The 24598-nt window shown below is 33.1% G+C and overlaps 1 protein-coding gene across 4 annotated transcripts in view; it reads right to left on the bottom strand.

The window, feature by feature from the left end:
- The window catches only part of LOC133203676 (protein kinase C delta type-like), a 50755-nt gene that overhangs the window by 7969 nt on the left and 18188 nt on the right, over positions 1–24598 (bottom strand). For 2 of the 4 annotated variants that reach the window (XM_061339443.1, XM_061339444.1), the window contains exons 3-11: positions 18892–19059; positions 13971–14167; positions 8913–8973; positions 6043–6075; positions 2661–2814; positions 2274–2305; positions 1994–2079; positions 1553–1682; positions 833–975 (exon numbers count right to left, since the gene is read on the bottom strand). In XM_061339443.1, the coding sequence (XP_061195427.1) occupies positions 833–975; positions 1553–1682; positions 1994–2079; positions 2274–2305; positions 2661–2814; positions 6043–6075; positions 8913–8973; positions 13971–14167; positions 18892–19015 (960 nt within the window). In that variant the 5' untranslated portion in view covers positions 19016–19059. The remainder of the gene's footprint in view (positions 1–832; positions 976–1552; positions 1683–1993; positions 2080–2273; positions 2306–2660; positions 2815–6042; positions 6076–8912; positions 8974–13970; positions 14168–18891; positions 19060–24598) is intronic. The other 2 variants (XM_061339445.1, XM_061339446.1) reach the window with 2 other exon arrangements.

The raw sequence follows: 24598 nt of genomic DNA, 5'->3' as shown, positions 1-24598 counted from the left end.
ACTCACTTTTCTACTTTGTAGACATTACTTATGTATCTCTGAAATCTAATGTCCAACTTTCTCTTTGATATAGAAACTAAATTCTTTCATATTAAATTCTTGTAATCAAACTTGCATGAGTTAAACCTATTAAATATTTTTTGTAATGAATAATTGATGTATCTGTATTCACAACCTCTTATATTACCTGTAGTCCTACACCAGGTTCCTTAACCTTAAATAATCAATAATAATTAAAAAAGAAATGGGGCTCAAGTATTGCATTATTTTAGGAAGAATTTAGATAAATTGCCACTCTACATGATAGCCCCTCCCCTCACTTTTTTTTAAACTCTTCTTTGCAAGGCTTTCCTCCCCCTCCCCAAATTTTCTTGTCACAAACTTCGTACTCTGTATTCTTGTTCAGGAGAAATGTGTCAATTATGTCAATTTAAAGTGATGTATTCAATCATTCAGCATAAATAAATGCAAAAATGTGATAGTAGCATGCAATTTCATAATCTATATCATCTACAGCATGAATAACTTATTTACTTCAGTCAGTCCATTATTAAACCAAAAGTAGACTCGATATAAAGCTAGGAAATTTTAAAACAAGCACTACTGTGTTTATCAACAGATAACACAGCCTATTGTGACTAAAAAGTTTCAAGTCAAGAGAAAACATTCACACTTTTATTTAAAAAATTCTTTGAATTTGTTTGTGAAACTCTCTTTATTTGGAAATCTTTTTAAATGTTAAATTTGACATGAAATTAAAAACAGGCCATAATTTATTATGACAGCTGTATAACAATACAGTTGATGATTTGTCCAATGGATGTAAGCGTACCACAGTTCCCGTGCCGGCCTTTCGTTGACTGACAGAGGGCGCTTTCCTGACCTGCTGAAGAACCTCTGCTAACATTTTCTGATTAACTCCACATAAGTTAGGCATGAACTTCTCACATTTCTTATGACAATTTGTCCCACACACTACAAAACAAGTTTATTCCAAGTTCATTTTATTTTAAAATAATTTAATTCTGGTTGTAACGCTGTATTTGATTGGATAAAAAATTACTTTATATCGTATAAAATGGGTTGCCTACGTCACAATGACGCGTCAAAAACGTATCGATCCGCCTGACGTTACATTCAAATTTTGTACAAATTGAAGTAATTTTTAAGGACAGTCATCTTTTTTTCTTACACCAAATGAATGAAAATTAAATTATAAGGAATGAATTTCATAGCTACCCATTTTATATGGTATAAACTGGGTTGGAACAGTTTACGCTTTTTTATAAACCGCTTCGCAGTTTATAAAGCGTAAACTGCCCCAACCCAGTTTATACCGTATAAAATGGGTAGCTATTAAATTCATTCCTTAAATAAATCAATAAGAAATAGAGAAATGCAACTGCATGAATCAGGAAATAGAAATTGTTCTCTTTTAAAACAAGTTTTAGGAATAATAAAAAGAGATCAGCTAGATTTTCCATGAGTAAATTGTCCACTGCACAAATAAATTTATATATTTTTGCAAGTTGCATATCTTAAATTTTGATACCTTCACATTTGAGTCCCTGTCTAAACAACCCATACAGCAGAGTTCCACAATGATCACAAAATGTGGGAGACATGTAGTTGTTAACCTTAAATCTGTGGGGGACATTGATATTAAACCTCTCTGACATCAGCTGAAATCAAAAATCATATTCCATCATTCTGAGGAAGAACTCAGGACAATTTGTAACACATTATATTGGAAGATCAGTTCCCAATCATCAGAACCATTGTTATTGTATCAGCTTTGAAGCTGAAGGCCCGTACACAAAAGACACAGACCTTTGTTTCATGGCTGTCTTTGGCACTGCCTGGACATTGTCCAAGCCCCCTACCCCCCAAATTATAGTGACACTAACATTGGTTTCATGGCTGTCTTTGGCACTGCTTGGACATTGTCCAAGCCCCCCCCCCCCCCCCCCCCCCAAATTATAGTAACACTAACCTTGGTTTCACGGCTGTCTTTGGCACTGCCTGGACATTGTCCAAGAATCTTTTCATGACATTTCTTATGGACAGCACAATTACATACTGAAACAACAAACACAGCAAGAATCTAAGTCAACAAGTTACAAATTACAGTGTATAGCCCTTTTTTTTAATTAAATACAAAATAGTTAAACTGTTCCCTGTCTAGGATACAGAATGCTTTGAATGTAAACTTCATGTCTTTCATGATTTTATTAACTGACTAGAATGTTTACATATTTTTGACATTTCCTTACTTTTACACTGGTAGCCTTGTTTGTTGAGTCCCCTGTAATATAGTTTTAATTAATTGTAGAGAACAAAGTCTTACACATTATATGTCTAGAATATGTTGATAGTGATAACACACGAAGTGAATATTTGCTTATAACAAGGTAATTAATATTCTCTCATCAAGAAGTTCAAACTAATGAAATATCAGCTGGATGTAACAATTTATGGATATATAACATATGATTTGGATAACTCAGCTCAATTACTTCATATCCATGATATCTTTCAATTGTTTATATCTATATTTATTTATTTACATCTATATTGGTAAATAGAAGTATAGGATTTATCATTATAAATATTCTAACCAAATAAAAAGATATACTAACCAAACATTAAGATATACTAACCAAAGAAATTCATTACAGAATGAACAGTAGGTGGGCTGTCGGAAAAATTTGGCAATGAACTGGTGACCTTTGACCTCGTGAACTTTCTGTTGTTTAATGGCCCCTCTTCTTCTAGTGATTCCTCCCCCTTTTTCCGATTCTTGTGGAAATTGTTCTGAAAAGACATCAAAAAAACTTAACAAAACTGTTACGACACAACTCTATATCAATTTAAGGAAAATAATGGATTTGATAGTTTTTTTATTATTATTCTGACATTCTTGATCGTTTTTTTTTTAAATGGAGATTTTACTATTTTTTTAATACAAGGTAAAATCTTGACAAAATACATGAAAAAGGTCAAGATTACAGTGAATTTCATTCTATATATATTTCTACATTTCAATACTATTGCAATGTCATGACAGCTGCACATATTAATTTTCTGAACATAAACTGTACTTAACAGCAGCAGTATGTATTTTGATTATCCAGGCACTACAAATATATACACAAACCCTGGCCCTATCTACTGGTATGTTTATTTTATTCTTTAACTCTGCAGCCACTTGGCAATGGAGTTTTATTTCCTTTAGAATCAAGCTTTAAAATGTTACATTCATTTTTCATGCCCCCATAACCGAAGGTTTGGGGGCATATTGTTTTTTATCTGTCCGTCTGTCTGTCTGCTTACCCACAAAAACTTTAATCTTGCCCCACAATTTTGTTTGGTTGGAGCTAGGGCTTTCATATCTCACATGTGTATTCCTTGTGAAGAGACCTTTCTTTGGGTACCATCATATTTGACCTTGGAGTTTGACCCACTTTTAAAAATCTTTAACCTTGGCCATAATTTTTGAATGGTTAATGTTAGGGCTTTCATATTTCAAAAAGTGTATTCCTTGTGACAAGACCTTCCCGTGGGTACCAAGAATTTTGACGATTTGACCTTGATCTTTGAGTTTGACCTAATTTTTAAACTTTAACCTTGACCATAACTTTTAAACAGTTGGTGCTAGAGCTTTCATATTTCACAAGTGTACTTCCTGTGTTAAGACCTTCCCTTTGGTACCAACAAATTTGACCCTTTGATTTTGACCTTTGAATTTGACCTACTTTTGGAAACTTTAACCTTGTCCATAACTTTGAATGGTTGGTGCTAGGGCTTTCATATTTTCGCATGTCTATTTTTTGCGACAAGACCCTCCCTTTAGCACAATTAATTTTGACCATTTGACCCTCTGACCTTGATATTTGACCCACTTCTAACCTTTTGCCATAACTTTTGAATGGTAGGTGCTAGGCCTTTCATATTTCACAGGTATGTTCCTTGAGAAGAGACCTTCCCTTGGGTACCAACATTTTTGATCTCTTGACCTTGACTTTGACTTGCATTTGAGAAACTTTAACCTTCACCTTGAGCTGCCATATAGGGGCATCAGTGTTTCGCAAACACATCTCGTTTTCCTAATTGTTATATCAAAAGTCTATCAATCTTTCCAATTCTTTTTTGTTTCCTACCACATATCAATGAGTATTATGCATGTATAGTCTACTTTGGATATACTGAAATTCAAGGGACCAACACATTTTTTTTCAATATAACCGAAAGTTCAAAATAAGCAAAATTGCCTATCAAAACATTTTAAAATCCTGACCCTGATCTAAAACACGAACCAAAATCAACATTAACATTACCTGATTAAATTTACAGCACTTGAATAGTGAAATGAAAAAGTTTGTTCATTTAAATTTTTTTTAAACTAAAACAACAAATCCCGACATTTTTCAACCTGGGTGTAATTTTGTGATCTTATTCTTTATCGGTATTGGGGAAAGCCACCAGACTCGCATGGATTCGAGGTCTTCAAAAACAGCAACATGCTGATTGTACATTTATATCATAGCTAGTGTGGGCTCAGATTTCTCCCAAAAACCTTCACTAACTTGGATTAAGATTTCAAATTTTTATCTTAGGCAGAAATTTATTCAATTTAATCATTTGAAGACAATGTTATTCTTTCTTGTGATTTACCCATTTTCACAAGCGTGTCATAGTGTTCAAACAGCAGCTGTTCAAAATTGCTATCAATATGTGATCTGGGAAACAAAGATAGTCCTTAGTAATTAATTTCTTATTATAAACCATGCAATGGAAGCATATAAGGTGAAAATATATCTACTGACACCTTGACATCTACCTGTATAATTATGATGTCACCAATTGTGATGACTGGCCAGGAAGACTTCAATATAACCGTTATAAAAACAACTCATTATCAACTCAGCAGACTGATAATTTACTTCAAAATAAGTGATAATTCAATGTAAGCGATTTCAATTTAAGCAATATTTTATTGCAAAGATAATGAGAAACTGAGATTGGGATTTAGTTTTACTTCAAAATAAGCAATTTCAATTTAAGTGGAGTAGGCTATACATGTATATATAAGTACCGCATTAAATTATACGCAACATAGCAATGCTATATATAGCTATAATTATACACCATTATGATAGCAGGGGATTAGGGTAGTACCTGATGCATACAAACAAAATGATAACTAACAATCGGGCTGATTTAAAATGATTTGCTAAAAAATGATGTCTTTGACTAGACTGTATCCTTGCATTCTCTAAATTTATACAAAATTGGTGTAAATTTAGAGAATGCAAGAATACTAAATTCTGTAAATGTATATATGGTAGCATAATCTACTGGATTACTAAGTTTTATTTAAATCGGACAATTGTGCAGAAGATTTTATTTATTAGTAACCGAGGCATCACTGTTCTTTAACTCAAAACTAGGTGTGGTCTACTTATGTACCAAGTTTTACTAAAATTGGACCAAAACTGGTAGCAGAGAAGCAGTTTGAGAAACTGTCTACAGATGGACAGGCAGACAGCTATAGAGACAGATTACATACTTTACCATTGAATATGTTCTTACGGTCTTTGACAAGTAAAGCTGAAAAAAATTAACTATGAATTTTTTATTTTTATAAAAGTAAAAGTATTTTCCTTATTTATAGATTTAAAACCTATGCTTGAAATGAATTTTCATAAACTTTTATCTGATCTTTAGAATTTAAAAATTAAATCTAGACTAATTATGTTGTTTACCATAAACATGCACTCCAAAACCTATAAGTAGCAGATATTAGTATATAAATCTAACAAATATAAAAAAAAAATCTAATTAAAATCAAGTGCTTTTAAAAAATGAGAAAATAAAAATAACTGGGACTAAAGTTGATGAGTTTTCAGTATGATTGGGTGATAGAGCATGACTGTATGATAGGGGTCAGTAAAGCAATGACTAGCACACAACTAATGGTCTAACTCTACAGGCAAACACACAACCAAAGTAACACAAGCAGGCAAACACAAGGATTTTTACCTTTGGACTTCAGGGAAGGTCCCGGGGCTACCTCTACAAACATAACACAATCAATAACAACACGTACATGCTCAAGTCATGCCAATTTCTACATCATTTCATTTCTTATAGCCCTCCTCTTTTATTAGTTTCTTTATTAATGCATTTTAATAATTCAATTCTTTTGCATTGTTTTTCATGTTGTTTTCACTATGGGAAAAGTTTCATTGTTTTTTTGTGCTAACTGTAAGATCCAACATCTTTTTCAAATAAGCTGCTTATATTTGAATTCCACAAATTGTTTACTATGAACATCCTATTGTTAAATGAGAAGGGAATAGGAGAAAACCTCAAGTCTCGGCCCTATGATCTTATGTATGTAATATTACTTATTATACATGTACTGAAATTTAAATTAAATCTTTACTAACAAATCTGTATCTGACATTTTTAGATTAATAAATTTGTATATACATGTGTACATTTTAATCTGTGTGTAACCTTACAATAGCATCACAATAAGCCTATAAATTCATACCAGGAAATTCAATAAAGCTAAGAGAGTATGAGTTAAGAATAGAGAGAGCAATCCCAGATGTAAAATAAATCATATCAGTTACTCTTGTCTAAACTTCTCTATGCCTATCAAGCTGAAATTTCCATTATGAAACTAAATATCTTAATATATAGTGCAAAATCACATATTTTCGTGGGGTCAAGTTTTCGTGGTTTGAAGAAAAACTATGGGTTCATGGGGATTTGATTACGTGGATGAAGAATTGTTGCGTAGTTATATACATATAACATTATATATTTTGTGGAGGATATGAATTCATGGGTCTCTTCATACCTCGAAAACAACGAAAATTAAACCCTCATGAAAAATAGTGATTTCACAGTATTACAACAGAAGACATTTCCTTAATCCTAGAATCATCATCAACTTTTACATACTTTAACCATGTTAACTGTACTAAAGGTTAAACACACTGTTAAGAGCTTACAAAATTCACCCAGTACAAAGGGTTATGACCCAGCATCAAGGTCATTTGTAAGAGATCAGGGATGGGGATGTAAAGTATTGTCAAGGTCATAACTATTAATTATCTTACAAATAAGAAGGCTTACAAATAAAATAATTAGTCATGATTGTGAACCAAGATTTGGCATGTATACTTGTAATAGAGTTCTGCTTTCATATGTTAGCAATGTTTTTTTTGTAATAATGTCCTAGCTGTTTTAAGAGTGCTCCACTGTCATAATTAGATACTAGACTTCTGACAGCTCTCCCAAGTTCTATGTCCATCAAACATGAGTATGCAAATCAGAAGAGAAAATATACTGATGAATTGATCGAGGTCATGAAATGTCTCGTGTTATCCACAAGTACATTAGTAGTTGAATCCTTTGCTATTAACAAGTTAACCCACTTTAAAATCCCGTGTAAATGGATCTCCCACTATTTCCCTCCTGTGTGTTGACAGACTAAATGACTCACTTCCTTATTCCCTAAGACAATCTCTGGCATCCCCCTAAGACAATCTCTGGCATCCCCCCTAAGACAATCTCTGGCATCCCCCTAAGACAATCTCTGGCATTCCCCCTAAGACAATCTCTGGCATCCCCCTAAGACAATCTCTGGCATCCCCCCTAAGACAATCTCTGGCATCCCCCTAAGACAATCTCTGGCATCCCCCCTAAGACAATCTCTGGCATCCCCCTAAGACAATCTCTGGCATCCCCCTAAGACAATCTCTGGCATCCCCCTAAAACTTTTTTTTTGGCTACAGAGAAAGGAAATTAAATAGTAAGGATTAACATTCCATTAGTTTGTATTCTTATTTCAAATCTTTGTGTTTTTTATTTCCCTTAGCTCTCTCTCTCTCTCTGTTCTGCAATGGGCTTTTTAATCAAAAGTCTTATCCTGAGATAAGCTAGATTAACTAACTTACACGGGCAGTATGTCAATATGTGACAAATCACAGAAAAATGACTCAACTGGGTACAAAATGATAAACAATTTCATTTAAGGACACAATAATTTACATCAGTTTACTAGGAAAAAGTACTAATTTTAATGACACGAACACTTTATTTCCTGACATTTTCTATCCCTTGAAGCATATGATACAGTCTGTGTCTGGTATTACTTATGTCTTAATAGGCCAAAATAAAAATTATGGTTTGTTTTGAATTGCCTCCCGCCTCATTGAAATGACCCCTCCTGGAAAAATTTTATTGACCAAAAATAAGATTTTTTTTATTCAATCAATTCTTGGCCTGTTGTCAATTGCACCACCAAAACACCTAAATAGGGTCAGATCTAAGCAACTTCTTTGTTGATGGGAGATACTTTTACAAAAAGTAAAAAAATAGAGTGTTTAGTGCTTATTGACAGTTTTTATCAACAGTTTTTAATTTACCTTCATTTAATATAGAAAAAAAAAAGAAAAGTTCCCATCCTCCCTCCTTGGTCTGAAACCCCCCAAGCTGCAATTCCAAACAATCAATTTTTTAAGGATGGCCTTAAATTAAATTAAGTCTTGATCAAAATAGCTTTTTGATGTTAATTAGGAATAAAAATATAAGGAAATCAATTTCATTTTTATTTTTATATACACTTTTTAATACATCAATTCTGTATATGATACTAAATACAAGATTCCAAACCACCCATCTTGTTTTATTATCTGATCAATTTCAAAGTAACGGTTATGGGTATATTTCCTCTGAACTGCATGGCTACCCTATACGGTATTACATGTGGAAAGTGATGGTGGCATTAACTGTTACAAGATGCAGAAACAAAAACTGACACATTTTTATTCATGCCCCAACATTTACGATTTCTATAAAATAAATCAATTAAATGTTAGCTCATGTTTCCTTACCTTCAGTTTCGGAGAAAAATCGAATCTGTATTTGTAATCTACCAGAGGGCTTCAAATCCAGCTGAAATGAACAAAAAATATTTACAGATTATTGTTGGAATATTTCCCATGTTTAACCAAAAAAACGTTCTAAAATGAATGTTTCAAGTTGTATCTTTCAAAAAAAATTGTTATAGGTAAAATTTTTTTTTTTTCAGGATAGCAAGACTTAATATGGCAATAATGTCCATATCAATATTACTGTGACCTTTTGAACTTCTAATGACCTCTAAATTCCTTTTTGTCTTTATTCATTCATTTTCCGCTTACAGAAAATATGTAAATTCTGCTAAGTATTAACCAAGAATACCTGGCCCACAGTGCAGGGAGATCAGACAGACAGACAAAGTTGTTTCTGAACAACACTCATAATTAGCTTTTATTCATGACATGGTGTATTTACTATCATGATAGGGGAAAAATAATAGCTGGGCAGTAAAACTCTACTCTCATCACCACAAAATCCAAAACCTAAAATCTACAGGCTAGCAGAATCATCTACAAATTACACTAATGCCAATCACAACAGATATTTATAACAATTCGTTACTTTTGCTAGGACTGCAGACATAAATTCTCACTTCACTTGCATGAAAAAAAAGAAGTGAGATGAAGAGAGAGGGGGTGTTATAGTAATCAAAGGTTGTAGAGAAGGAACATCAGTCGTGAACAAAATGCCAGCTCTCAGGAGATAGACTTCCTAACAGTGTATGACAATGTACAAAGGTTAGAAAAGGGTGTTTGATATATGGAAAATCAATCCTCATATATCTTGTCTATAAACTCTCTTCCAAGTAATCATACGGCAGGGCTTATTACAGCAGCTCAATTACATTAAAGTCTCTCTCTCTCTCTCTCTGAACACCTCTGTAGCAAAAAACTGATGACAAGAACAGGCAAAGATTACAATGTGTTGGAGCACATAGCTGCAGTAAAAGTCTCCCTCCTGAAGAATAAACCTCATGTAACATGGTGAGGCTGAAGATATTTATGAGAGCCTCTTAAAGTGGCAGTTAAGTGCTAACATCTCCTGATCCGGAGAGCTCAGCAAATCAATACACTGGCAAGACTGCAAGCTTTAGCTGTTATTTGATCTAAACGCTCAATCAAATTACAGATCAACTGCAGTCAAATGATGCTATCATTGTCATTGTAAAAAATGGCCAACCTAAACAGATATCAATCTATTACTGACAGGCTCTGCAATAATACAAGCATCTTTACTCTGGTAAAAATATTTACCAAGAGAATAAGAAAGGGATAAAGATTTGTTGATATAAAACTTCATACAGTATACCAAAGTACTTTTGAAAAAAATCTTACTATATAATTGGAATGTCACAATGGTTTGCAAAATCAGACACAAAAATAGCCATTTAATTTACATGTATGTGATTATATGACTCTACAGCAGTGCAAACTGAAAAATTCTGAATTCCAATAAAATGCTGAATTGATTGAATCCTTATAATTTGTGCTTTCAGTTTATTATTTGTGGTCACCAAAGTATGTTTATGACATATTTACTTATCTTGGGGTATTCTATTTACTGAATATATTTCGTGTTAAATATGGGGGATTTTTTTTTTTTTAGCAATTTTCAATGAATAGAATTTATTAAGTCTGTAGAGTTTGATGTTTATAGAGTGTTTCCTATACAAACTAAGAGCAAGAAAGAAGATTGCTGTCATGAAATATGTGAGGATTTATTTTTAGCCATCAATGAATGATCCATGGCTCCTTGCTACACAGTGTGATTTGGACTAAAAACAACTTTCTGTCCTAATTAATTATTCACAACACAGGATCCATTTGAGATCAATTATGGTTTTTTGACATTCTCTATGGTGTGAAAGCTTTGTGCTTCAATGCATTACGTCAAATGCTTCTATCCCTAACATTCCCTTTCTACAGTGTTGTATTTTATGTTGCCTGCAATTTTCTGGACAGGTCTAGGACAAACTTTTGTTAAATTTATGCATGCTACTGTTTTTTTAACTCTGTAAAATAAGAATAAAAAAACTTTAATTATAGAGTTCAGGACAAAGTTTTGGTACAGACATTTTTCTGGCTTTACAGGAATGAGAAGGACTGACATAATGTAACAAACTCTACATCTCCTTCATCCTACAGGCACATTAATCTTAACAAAGTAGCCAATATTGGATCATAACAAGAGACCCAAGGGTCTTAATAATCCCCTGAGTATATACAACCCTCTTAATTATCATAAGTTAAAAATCAAAGTGAAATAACCTCTCTCACAGTAAAAATTTACCTGCATGTTTTAAAGAACCTTGCCCTAAAACAATAATCCCTAACCCAGTGGTCATGAATTTCAAAAAACTGGTAAAAAAAAAAAAAAACTCTCCTATTTAAAACTATTACTTAATAAGCCTGCTAGATACCCAGGAGCAAAGAAGAAGATTTAAAGTTAAATAAAAATTAATATCCCAGGGGCCATGAATTTCACAATTAAGATAGAGGCACCCTTGATCATCATAACCATGCACTTAGTTTGTCTTCTTAACGGGGCTCAAAGTAGACTTTAGGACAAGGTTGCAAAATGGCAACCTACTTTCTTAAACTGGTGATTCTAAAATTGAGGTGGCTAATGGAAATTGTAATTGTAGGTTGCTTTCAGATATAAAAGGAAATGTTTTAAAAAAAAAAAAAAAACAGTGTTTCATAAATGAAGATGACGACCCTGGTTATATCCTTTATTTGGCATTAAGAAAAGTCAAAAACACTGGATCATCCATTATAATGATCATGCTTGTTGAATCCATGGGGTTGGCATTGTCAAAATATTTTATTTGATCAATCCATGTGCTTGAATAAAAAACTAACTTTGCTCATCCAAAGCTAAAAATTATTTTTCAAAGTGATTTTAAATGTAACCCTTGTTTATAAACAAAAATGAAAAGGAAGTTAATCTTCAAGTACAGATCAAGCAGATTAGATTATATTATAAATTATATCCTATCATTTTTCTTTTTATTAAACTGGGAATTTCTTCATTGATACCTATGTAATATTTGGTAGAGCATATGACTTTAGGTTACAAGGAATCTGAGTGAACATATTGCGCTTACAGAACTCCTACAACAATTTATTATTTCTCTGCAAACTGTCCTTGAGATTTCAGTTCCGACTTTGATGATTCTGCAGACAGAAAAGTTAGGGTCTTACACACTGTCTTTGTGTATGTTCCTCATTTTGGACCATAGGATAGAAAATCCAAAGGATTTGTTTCCTCAAGCCTGCCATCTTGACTATTTTGACTTAAGTTTGAATCCAATTTAACTTGCATTTGCCAATTAATTACTCGCAACTTTGAGCCCTTCTAAATACTCAGGAGCAGAGAAGAAAATCTTTTAAAGAATTAATGTACAGGTAACTCTCGATACCTCGAAGTCCGCGGGACTGAGGAAAAACTTAGAGAGATCAAGAGTTCGAGTTTTCAAGAGTCCGGAATTTTCCGGGTTTGTTGACAGGCTTTAAAATTAGTCTTACTGGATGTAATGATTTTCATGCAGTGCTAACCTTTTACACGTGGTTTTTATAAAACAACGAATTAATTTAGATGAATATTTCATTAAACTGAGTAAAGCAAAAATTGTGTATCGTCATTTCATGTATATTTATTTATTCTTTGTAATACGGACATCATACTACGCATTCGTTACATGAAAACGACATTTTACAGCGTACATAGCATTGACTATTCCAAACATAATCATTGAATGCAGTTCTGTAAGTATTTGTCCAATAATAGTCGTCATATTGACATTGAGGCTGTTTCTGCTTTTTCATTTTTCGTTTAACTTTGACACTGACTCGAAATAAAAATTAAATTAGTGTTTCGTGTTTTAATCAGTTAGTACTACTTTTCACTGACACTGCGTCTCTAAATTATCGTAAGACAGTCGATGATAATTGTTTTAATAACATATAGGCAAAATAAGATTAATTGTAAGTCAATTATCACCTTGCAGCATAAGTGTCACCTGAATAAATATCCCTTTCCTCGGGACCCGCTTCTTCTGCCTTGGGCCATTTAAATGTCCAGGTAAAGGTGCTAATTATGTAACCTTGTATAGACATAGCCACTTCGAGGTATCGAGGGTAAATTCTAATAGAATATGCATAGCGGGACTGTATTTTGACTTCGAGGGATCAAGGGTTTCGAGAGATCAAGAGTTCGAGAAATCAAGAGTAAATTTGCTTAGTTATATAAGGGAAAAATTCGGGACCGGAGACTCACTTCGAGCGATCAAGAACTTCGAGAGATCGAAGTTCGAGCCATCAAGAGTTACCTGTATTTTCCATTATTTCAAAAGAGCCCCGTCCTAACATCAGTGAAACACTGATGTCCCCATAGGGTAGCTCATGACCAAGGTAAAAGTTTTTCAAAAGTAGGTCACGTCAATGTCATAAGGTAAAAAAAATGTCGGTGCCCTATGAAAGGTCTAATGTCACAGGGATTGCAAACATGAAATATGAAAGAACTTGCACCTTCTGTTCAAACAAAAATTATGACCAAGAAAGGTTAAGAAAGGTTAAAGTTTTTCAAAAGTAGGTCAATCTCCAAAGTCAAGAGGTAAAAACTGTTGAAATCAACAGAAAGGTCTTGTCACAAAAAATGCATGTGAAATATGAAACCCCTAGCATCAATTGTTCAAAAGTTCTGACCAAGGTTAGAGTTTTTGCAGAAAGACAGACAAACAGACCAAAAACTATATGCCCCAGAATCTCCAATTACTGGGCCATAAAAAGTCTTTCTACACTCAGACTTAATTGTTACGGTGTAAACTGTCCATATGAACAACAAAAAGTTTTATATATTCATGATTTTCTTTTCAAAAGCTCAAAAGTCAAATCTTAACTGGACAAAGCTCTTCTAAATTACTTACCTTTAACTTTTTTTGACATGACCCTCCTATTGGAGTTCAACAGCTAGAAACTTTTACTAAAAGATAGCAGACCTGACATACAATGTAATTCTGTTTGTCTTACCCATGTGGTGGATATACTGCCGTCCTTACACTTGTCAGCCAGGGCCCGAGCGCTGATGGTTACCTCAGCCAGCATATTGTTTGGCTTCTCGTTGACAATCATGTTAATGACTCGACCTTCATAAATGTGAGCATCGAAACAAGTGTTCCATTCTGGGTATATCGTTCTCTTCTTCTGTACATACTGTGGTTTCTGACCTGAAATATATTGAATGACACTCTAGAAAATGCATACAGGGGCGTGTTGAAGATCATGGGGGCTACGTAGCTCTACATAAAGCTACAATCTTGAATGATATATTTGCCTAGCTGCTACCCATGGATAAATCTGGCCTAGTGACTACGCTAGGTGCTATGATCTTGAATTAAGCCAAGAACAAACCCATGCTACATAATTAGTTTAATCAAGCAAAAGATCATATCTAAATTTTTTGTTTAGCATTCATCTGAGAATATTGTTTATTTACTTTAGTCTTCTTCACTTATTTGACAGGCATGATCATCTTTGACACTGACAATTTTCAGTTTAGGAAATAATAGCCGTCAAAGTTCAAAAAAGATTTCTAAATCTGTTCACTTTGTATCTTGGCAGCAGTTTAAAATATATGCATGTACCTTTAAACTCGATGAAAGATACGCAATGTTTAAAAACCCTTGTCTGAATTTGACAGGATGAGCATGATAAGACTTTAATAAATTTCCTTATCAAACCTTCTCACCAGTAATCAAAGCTTATAATCATATTCAGCAATGATGAACTTGAAACCTTAGACATGTTAGAGCTGTATTCACATGCTCTGTTTCTGCATGTCTGCATATGAAGACCTTCAATAGTACAGCATGTACAAAGGGGTTATATAAAACATGTATATAGAGGCAGACAGATTAGGTTATGATGTATTCCTGTCTGCCAAAGCAGACAAAACTGAATACATTTAAACTTTAAAAATGAAAGCTAGCATAAAGACATAAGGTTTCAAAAAACCAGCAGCTCTGTAGCCATGCTTTTTTTTGGGGGGGGGGGGGGGGGGGGGGGGGGTTAAAACAGAGAGTGCCGATAGGTTAACTCTTCCAGGCAAATCACTTTCTACATTAAACTAAGGTTTACTTCACCTAAAGACTTACCCTAGCCTAAGGCTTCATTTAACCTTGACTTACAGTTGTATCACATGTACAGGCAATTTTGTGTCTGACAGGGGTAGACAAATAGAATTTTTTAGAACTTGCCCTCGGACAGGTTACCATCGTAAAATTATTTGTCCTGCCAAAAAATATGCTTGTCCCACCTTTTTCTTAAATAACACTAGAATTAGAGGAATTCCTACCAAGTATTCGATGTAGTCGTCAACTGCATTGAAAACATATATTCTGCTGTGAATCATTATATTTTAGCAGCGGTAAAACAAACAACATTTGAGTTTATGATTTTTTGTTAACTGGAAAAGCACTTGTCCACAGGAAGGTATCAGTTATCAAATAACTTGCCCGTCAAACAAAATTGGTTGTCCCGGGTGTCGGGCAGTGCTATTTGTCTAGCCCTGGTCTGAGTATAAGTCTGCTATTTCCTACAAGTTACTAAATTTATAGCTCTGAAAACCATGAGAAAAGGTACTAAAAGCTCTGAACACCATTACAAAATGTTCTTGTTTTAAACTGGAAAGTTAAAGCAATATGAGCTGCAACTTTGACATTGGAAATTTTTGTTGCAATATTGTAATTAACTACATGTATTTCAATAACAGAAAAAACGAACGTTTATAAACTTCTGTTGTTCATATTTCCAATGGAAAAACTATTTAAGAAGCTTTGATTGAAGCAAAATTACATTATTGTCGTCCTGTACAAAAATTGATTTCCTGTATAATACTATACATTTCATTGTACAGAAATCTTTCTTCTGAAAAAATTGAATATTTATTTAAGTCTAATTGATCATAAAGGATTGTATTACATACAGATTTACCACAACAGCACATTTTTACAGCAAAATAAAATTTTCAAAAATGCAGCTCACATTGCTTTAATAGCTTCTCAGTCTTATGTTCTCTGACCATACAACTTCAAAGCACAAATAGGTTCATACAAATTTGTAATCAAGACCAACTTACTGTAGATTCCTAAATATACGCGAGGAATAAATTATCGCGTAATTACGCGAGAAGCACCACTCGCGAAATAAAATTACTCGCTTTTATTTTTTTGGTGCTATAATGTATGTAAAATCTCCAGATAAATCACCCATTCGTGAATTATTGTTCTCGCGATTTGACGCCCTTGGGCCATTTCGCGATATTAAGTACTCGCGTAAAATAAGGAAGCTACAGTAATTCTTGATTTAATTGTGACATTATTACAAAGGTTCAAGATTTCATATCTGATGAAGACAACACTATATTTTCAAAAGATAGAAAACTTGAAAAGAATCACACAGAACCAATCAAATACTTGGCTTAGTGCCCTCTTCTTGTGATATTGGATTGTCTAGCAATCATCATGGTAATTGGCTAACTCTACAATGCTATATTTCTAAAATGATTGGACACACTTTTTCATGTCTAGGTTACAGATGCTCTTCCAACAACCAAAAAGTGTGTATTAGTACTTAAGTCTATGTACAAGAAAAAGCTTACTTTGGAATTATCCTTGTTCTTTGGGGACCAATGTTTGTGGTTTTCATGGGCCACCCTTACCAACAAATTGACATTTCAACAAACAATAACTTTGTCAACAGATTTCATTCTGCACAGTGAAAACTTTCTAATATGACACCTGTGCAATCCGTTTCACTCTGAATCCCCCCCCCCCCCCCCTTATTTTCTATTCTTTACATTGTGTAATCTGACACCCTGTCTAATTCCCACAAAAATTTGTCTCCCAGTGCATGTAGATTAGACAAATTTCACTGTATATATACAAGTTACCAACAAAACTACATCCCCTTTAACCATGCTAACCAGTAAAATTTTAATGGCCAATGAAGATTTAGACATCCCCCAGTCCCCTCAACTGTTTACTTATTCACTTATGATTTAGCAGATGTTCATTGTGAAAGTGCTGCAAAGATGTATAATATATCAATATATATTTACTACGGTAATATACTAAAGCAACATTTTTTTTACTGCTGTTGATAAGGACATTTAGTAAGGACATAAGGCATATGGCCAAATTTCATTCAAAAATTGTTCACACTTAATGTAATAATTTCATAATCAAGATCTAGGTAAACTATTTAGTAATTTTTCCTGTTTAACACTCCATGCTCTGCACTTGATCATAAAGCACAGCTTTGTGAGCTTTAATGCATGGTTAACAAAAATCTTGTCATACACAGAGGTAAACCATCAAGACTGGAAGGCTTTCCTATGACACAGACAACTGTTTGATGATGAGTAATTACAGATCACACTGTAGATTTATTTGAAGGCTCTGAACACAGGGAATACTCAACTCTTAATTATCTCCTATATTTTTATCACAGTTATTTGCACATTTGAAATCAATATCCTCATTGCATTGGAGCCTTAACATGCTTAAGGTTCAGATCTAATACTACATAAAATAAAATTTTCTTGAGAATGATTTATTACAGTAAATCAACATCAAATGAAACATACGTTAAAATGGCCAAAAATCATGCAGTAAAACATGGTTATGGTAAATACACTCATAAAACATGAATGAATTTAAAGGTATACAGCGAATTACTGAGAGGAATAAGAAAGGTTCTCGCACCCCTTTTTGGTACAAGGGCTGCAGCATTCATAATTGTGAAAATTATAGTGACATTTTTTTTTTGGGGGGGGGGGATCAACCTCTTTAAAACTCATCACAATTTTATTATTAGCTTTATCATGTTTATCATTATGAATGAAAACCTGAAAAATAACACCATTCACTAGGAGAAAATAGGTAGCTATTTTGAAGCCAACAAAAGCCATGACTAGTCTCAGGATTGAAGAATTTAAGGTTATCATAAGGTTATCTGATAAGGTTGGTTAGATGTAACTCATTTCTAAATGATACATATTGCTCATATTTGCTAATAAGCCTGACATTTGTTACATGTCTATGGGCAATAGTTGGGACAAAAATAATGAAGGTTTAAAGAACCTGCAAGATATGCACTCTACCTGAAATACCAGACAATAGGTGTTAATCTTTGTCTGAAAATCAATAGTTCAGGTTTTATGGTTGCCATAAAATGATCCCCAATGGGAAAGATTCCATTAAATTACAATTAAACAAACACAGAATATTACTAAACTAGCATGTATGCTACACAGATATGGCAAATATTCAAAGAGCCTTTCCTCTTTGTGACATTTCCATGTGGATAATAATATTCTTAGAAAGATGATGGAGCATGGCCATTGACTAGAGTTTTCTTATGGCTCATTAATCCGTAGTGACATCAATAGTAAACTTAAAATACCATATTATATTATGATCTACTGAAGGACTTATTGTCAAAGGATGAAGACAATGCACTTTTAATACTCATCATATTTGCAATAACAAAGTTAAAGTTGTTTGATTATTCAAACCTTTTAAGTTTTTTATTATCTTTTGCATCATTTTTAAGACCTATATTTAATAAAGGCACAATATTGTTTCTAAAGAATTTCAATACAAAGGCAGCTAACAGGGAAAAAAGAAAATCAGAAGAATTTTACTTCAATTAACAGAAAATTCAATGTTTTATTGTTGAATATGGAATTTATTACACTCAGGAGACAAGTTTCTTTTTCTTTTATATATATATATATATATATATATATATAACTGTGTAAAGCACAAGTAAAATTACAAAATATCCTGTCCCACTCATAAAATAAATTCCATATCTAACTACAAAACATTTAATATCTTCCATTTATATACATGCAACTCAAAGCAGCTGAGTTAAGTTTCTTCCATACCTGGGGAGTTTACAGTTTCTTTGACATTAACAGCAACGAATGGGTCGAACGGTTCTGATTTAGTGGCAGTCTGGCCTTTATCCACCTGTAAAAGTTTGACTCGGATAAAACCTATTCCTGGCATGGTGGCCTGATGTTCTTTCAATACTTAGATTCTTCACTTTCCACCTAAAAATATAAAACCACAAAATGAAAATTCATGTTCAATAGATTTTTCCTCTCCACTGCCTAACATTAAGCATATTTGTTTGATGTGTCACTATTTTCAAAACTTCTTTCAAAGTTTTTAATATTACTGAAAAACTTGCACAAACCTTAATAAATGATTTAATTACATTACATTGGATTACTGGTACATTAATTTATTCTTAATATACACAGAAATGAATCTTATATTTTGTTCCACATATAAATACTAAAGTCATTCAAGCTGAATACTTAAGTACATGTAACACACAGACGCTCCTATTTCCCAGCTGGAAAGCTGACGATTTTGTCTACTGTATAAAACAAGTACAAATCTGTTTCATTGATTTTTCAAACAACTTGTGAATATGATGCCATATAGTCCTACAAATGTAACAGATTTTAAAATGACTCTTTTTTTCCATATCATATATGTATCAAAATTTCAGACCACAGCTGATGCATACAGAATGTTTCAGAATGTATCAGCAAGAATCCCTTTAATAAAGCTTCAAATGCTGAAACTAGAGAATTATGCAAGATATATGAGAGTGACATATATTACAAACAATTTGAAATCAACCCAAACACAAGTGTTAAAATGTGTTAATAAGTCTGTAGAGAGGAGAATTATTAGGCTAGTTATTTGAGCAAGCCTCATCCTCTAGATATACAGATGTCAATATTGATTACTGATGTTCAGATATTGATGGGGCCCCTGATCACTTGATCAATACATGACGTACAAAATACTCTGGCTACATGTTCACTGTACTACAAACATTTCCTCTTACCTATTTTTATCATTATCTCGAAATATCTTGGATAAAACTTTATCTAATTTTTTGTCGAGCATATTTTGTCCACATAGGAAATGACTTGTTCATTGCTAAGTAATATTATCTCTTAATTGTTATAATATTATTTTCAACTTCATTAAAATGGCAGTATAGTTATAATTTAAATTCTCAGAGAAGTAAAAACAATTGTTACACATATAAGCCCTACATGTATCCCCCTATATCTTATTCTTTATTACTTTAGGCTAATCAGCTTATCAGTATTTACAATATAATACAATATAATAGAATCAGTCACAGAATAAAAGTGGGAAATTTACAGGAAATTATAGAGGACTAATTCACCTTTATGTCAAAATGGTGATGGATCTTTTAAAATTCACAAATTATCACTATAAATCCATGGCTCAAAACATACACTAATCTACTGCAGGGGAGAAAAAAACATAACACAGATATAAACTCGAATTTCATCACTAGCATGAATAAACCTGCACACCCACTTAGGTGTACTAAACATACAGGTAAAAAAAGATCCCAATCCAGGAAGTCAAATGAAATCAGCCCATTCTTTGTATGGGCATGTTTTATCTCAATAAAAAGGAAAGAAAAAAAAACACTCACTGACATAAAATTCAATAAGCTTGTAAATCCCATGAACTTAACAATATGAAGATAACAAACAATTTCTTGTAAAAACTACATGTACTTTTACGAATAGCAAGAAAAGATAAATTCTGTTTGATCACTGAGCAATCACAAACAATTTTATCTGAAGTACATGTACATGTATGCACTACATATGAAGTGCAAAAATTCTATCTCAAACAAACAAGAGGCCCATGGGCCTTAACAGTCACATGAGTAATTGTGGTATCTATGTACATTCATAATTAGTATAATGTAAGAACAGGAATTGAACCAATGAAATATTTGAGTAATACCCCCCCCCCCCCCCCCCCCCACTAGATGCCTCCTTGTAAAGAAGATTCTTGAAGATGAAATGCTTTTTTTCACTGTCATACTACAGTTAAACCCCTCCCCCTTTTCAACCCAAGGGCCTTAAAATCCTTTGATGGCAGCTGAGGACAGGAAATTAAAAATTCAAGATAAAGTTTAAGAATGTTGCTGGTTTATCATTTAAATAGTTTTTATAAACAATTAAAAAAAAAACATACAGTAGCTCATAGTAAATAAATGCTTACTTCATTGTCATCTCTGAGAGAAACACTCAAATTCTTTATCTTAGTACATGTAGGATGCATCACTTTTAAAAAGAACTATGTCAGTTCCTCACCTACAGAGTACATGTATTGAACATGACTGGGACACACACACTATGTATGCATCTCTAAGAAAAGCCTGTAATTACAAAGGGATGGACAAGCTCTATAAATTCATTCCAAACACTCATACATAAAGCTACATCAATCACATTTGAGCAAGCTTTCCCTTGACAATTTATATAGCAAGTTTGGTCCAGATAGTCAGCTTAGAGTTACTTGAGAGTAAGCTTCCACCTTCTCAATCACCCAGAAATTCAGCATCCAATACAAGATTGCAAGAAAGAATCCAGGTGTATTATTCATGCAAAGTTGGTCCAGGTAGTTTAATGCATTGTACATCTACTAGGTATTCATGTGGAAAAGTGGACACAGAGTCTGAATTAACCGATAGTTCAACATGTAAAGAATCCAATGTAAATCTGCTGTCAGTCTAGTGACTTGGCTATATCTGACTTGTCCCAGACTTCCATCTGAATGGAAACCCTAATCTCCTCCGATGATCCCTGCAATCCATGCTCCTGGGGGATGCATGTACTGAGGTTTGCTAATAATTCAGATTGCAACTCTACCAAGAACATAATATTTTTCAAAAGATTATTTATCTCCAATGGTGCACAACTTAATCCAGGTCCAGAGATTATTTACCAATTAACATTAAATTTTGATTTGGTGAAATAAGTACCAGTATATCAAAACAGCAGTATGCCAGACTTAATACTTAATTACAGACTGAGGTAATCATTCAAACATAAACATTACTGTGTTATGACATTCAGAAGGTAAAATCTGCAATAAAAAAAGATTTCCTCCATTCAGCTGCTTTATTGAGGGCAGAATTTTTTTTACCGGGTGGTATATTTCAAGAGAGGGTGGGGCTTAATTTTACAGGTGGGGGCTAGCAGTCTACCTGCCGTAATGTTCTCTACTAATCCCTATACATAGGAAGTGACTTAATACATAATAATTAAATACTCATATAGTAGTAGAACTTTACCTGTGTTTGATTAATTTGTAATGTCACCGTGAGATGATTTTAAAATAATAAAACATTGGAAATGTATTGATTTGTTTGTATTAGTTTTGTATTTTTTATGTAGTAGATGGAAGATTTCACCATAATGTTTTATTAAAACAATTTGACATGATTAGGTGATGTCAGCCTTTGGACTATTTAATATGCATTTACTTTTATTAATAATTACAAGCCATCAAGGAAAGTATTATTGACCAATGGGAATCTCTGTGTATTGTAGCAGATTTTGTCTACCTACACCTAGATGGCCATTTTCCCTATCTTCTTATAAAAGTTTTCTTTAAATTATTATTTCAGGACAGTGTGCATACAAGTAGATAATCTGAAATCTTTGGCCAACAGAGTTGTCTATTTGATATGTCCTTGACATCCTCATGCTTGGGCGTACTCAATCAGACATTCTCTCTCAGGACCACATACGTACATGTACAACTTGAATACTGTCATTGTGGCCACTAATAAGTTAATTGCAATATTTCCACCAAGTGCTGCTTATAAATTTTCAATGAAATAAAATATTAATTATATATACACAAAGTAATAATTAACAACATGATATATAATGATGGTTTCAATGAGAGTCTGCACTTTCAGTTTGGCTTTAAAATCGATGTACCTGTAAATTTGGATTACACACTCCATTATGATCAATTATACTTTGAAATGAAATTTACTTTAAAAAAAATATTGGAACATATGCATGATTTATAATCATTAATTTCATTATAAAATTACATGAATTTACATACTACATGCACTTACATATTTTGACACGAAAAAAGAAAAAAAAAATTGTATCAATACAGTGTCTTTGTCACACTGCTATATGTGGTAATCATCAAAAGTCTGAATTCTAAGTTAATTTGACGATCCCCAGACAAGGTACCTGTGGATATATAAGGAGACTAGGAACTTTATGTCAACTTCTAGCACCCAATCCTAGACCTTAATTCCCTTGATTGATGGGGTACCTAGACCGGGTAAATTTGAAGGAATTGCCTATTTTCTCTGCTCGTAAGTATAATCAATATTTTAATCAATGCTCTCAAAGTTGGGGATGACTTTAGGGGCCATTAAAACCCCCAAAGAATGGTATATTAAGCTAGGATCTGATTATACTGAATAGATTGGCTTGGTTTTCATTAATATAAAAAGTCCACTGCAGTGAACTAGGGTCTAAAAATAATGAAACTGGAAGAATTAATGATACAAAAGAAGATATACATAAGCAAGTCACTGATCTGCACAGTGGAAAGACCAATTTTTCCTAGCAGAATTAATATTTCAACTTATAGTGTCTCTGTACACCTTCAAAATGAAAAGAATTCCATTTTCTCTGCTGGGAAATGGAGAAAAATAGAACATTAGTTTACAATGTAATTACAACAACAGAGAGAGAAAAATCCCAATGTATAGCAGAGCTGAAATCCACAGACAACAGATCAATGGTCGCAATGAAATACTGCTTCTAATGATTATGTTTTTACTTAAAATGAATTTAACACTTTGTCTTACAATAGCCTGTCAGTATTACATAATTGTTTGCTAATTCTAGGATTATCATGTGAGAAAATATAAATAAACAGATAAAGTGATGGGTAGGTAAATGATACATACTGTTAATGGGCCAACCCTGGGACGACAATGTTACGTTAATGATTTTTTTTAGTTTAAATACTGAGTATTCTGACATGAATAAAACACATAACAGTAAAATAACACGAATAGATAGCTGCCACATAAACAGGAAAATAAGACAGATATACATGTACACAAAAGGCCTAGTGATGGGGGATTCACCTCCTTACAAGAAATGTTTCACACAATTGTTTCCCCTTCTGACTAAGCTGAGAAATAATACGGTCAAGTATTACATATCTAGTGTTTAACATAATATATTGTGTGTAAACTGTGTACCATATAACATATCGTGTGCAGCGGGGTTTTTTTTCCTTATAAAACTGGTACCGATAAATGGTACCATTCCCAATGCCAAAAACTGTTAATTTTTCCCAATTCTGAGACTAAAATTTCCCAATTCAACTGCCAAGCAACAGACTACGATGACATCGAATTAATTTTTTTATAATTTATGAAACATTGTACAAGTTGACTAACTGTTTCACTTCCACTTAAATCGAAGAATAGATTACTCGTAATATGGCTGGACCTGTGGTGTAGACAGCGTAGTGCCATACATTTTGACAAATTGAAAGCATGAAAATGTGAAAACAAGGGACACTGATATGAAAAACAATAAATACTTGTTGTTTATTCTTTTAAACATGGAGTAATAGTTAATGAGGTTGGAATAAACGCAAAATACATTTCATTTGTTTAAATGGCCGAAAATTCTCCTTTGTTCTACTTCGATGCTATTTTTCCCAATTGAACCTTTACCG

Source organism: Saccostrea echinata, unplaced genomic scaffold (genome assembly GCF_033153115.1).
Source record: "Saccostrea echinata isolate AGI-Se365-2 ecotype Australia unplaced genomic scaffold, CSIRO_AGI_Sech_v1 ptg000051l, whole genome shotgun sequence".
In the NCBI taxonomy this organism is placed as follows: domain Eukaryota; kingdom Metazoa; phylum Mollusca; class Bivalvia; order Ostreida; family Ostreidae; genus Saccostrea; species Saccostrea echinata.
Note: the sequence above shows the minus strand (reverse complement) of the source record. Positions and strands in the feature narration are given on the sequence as shown.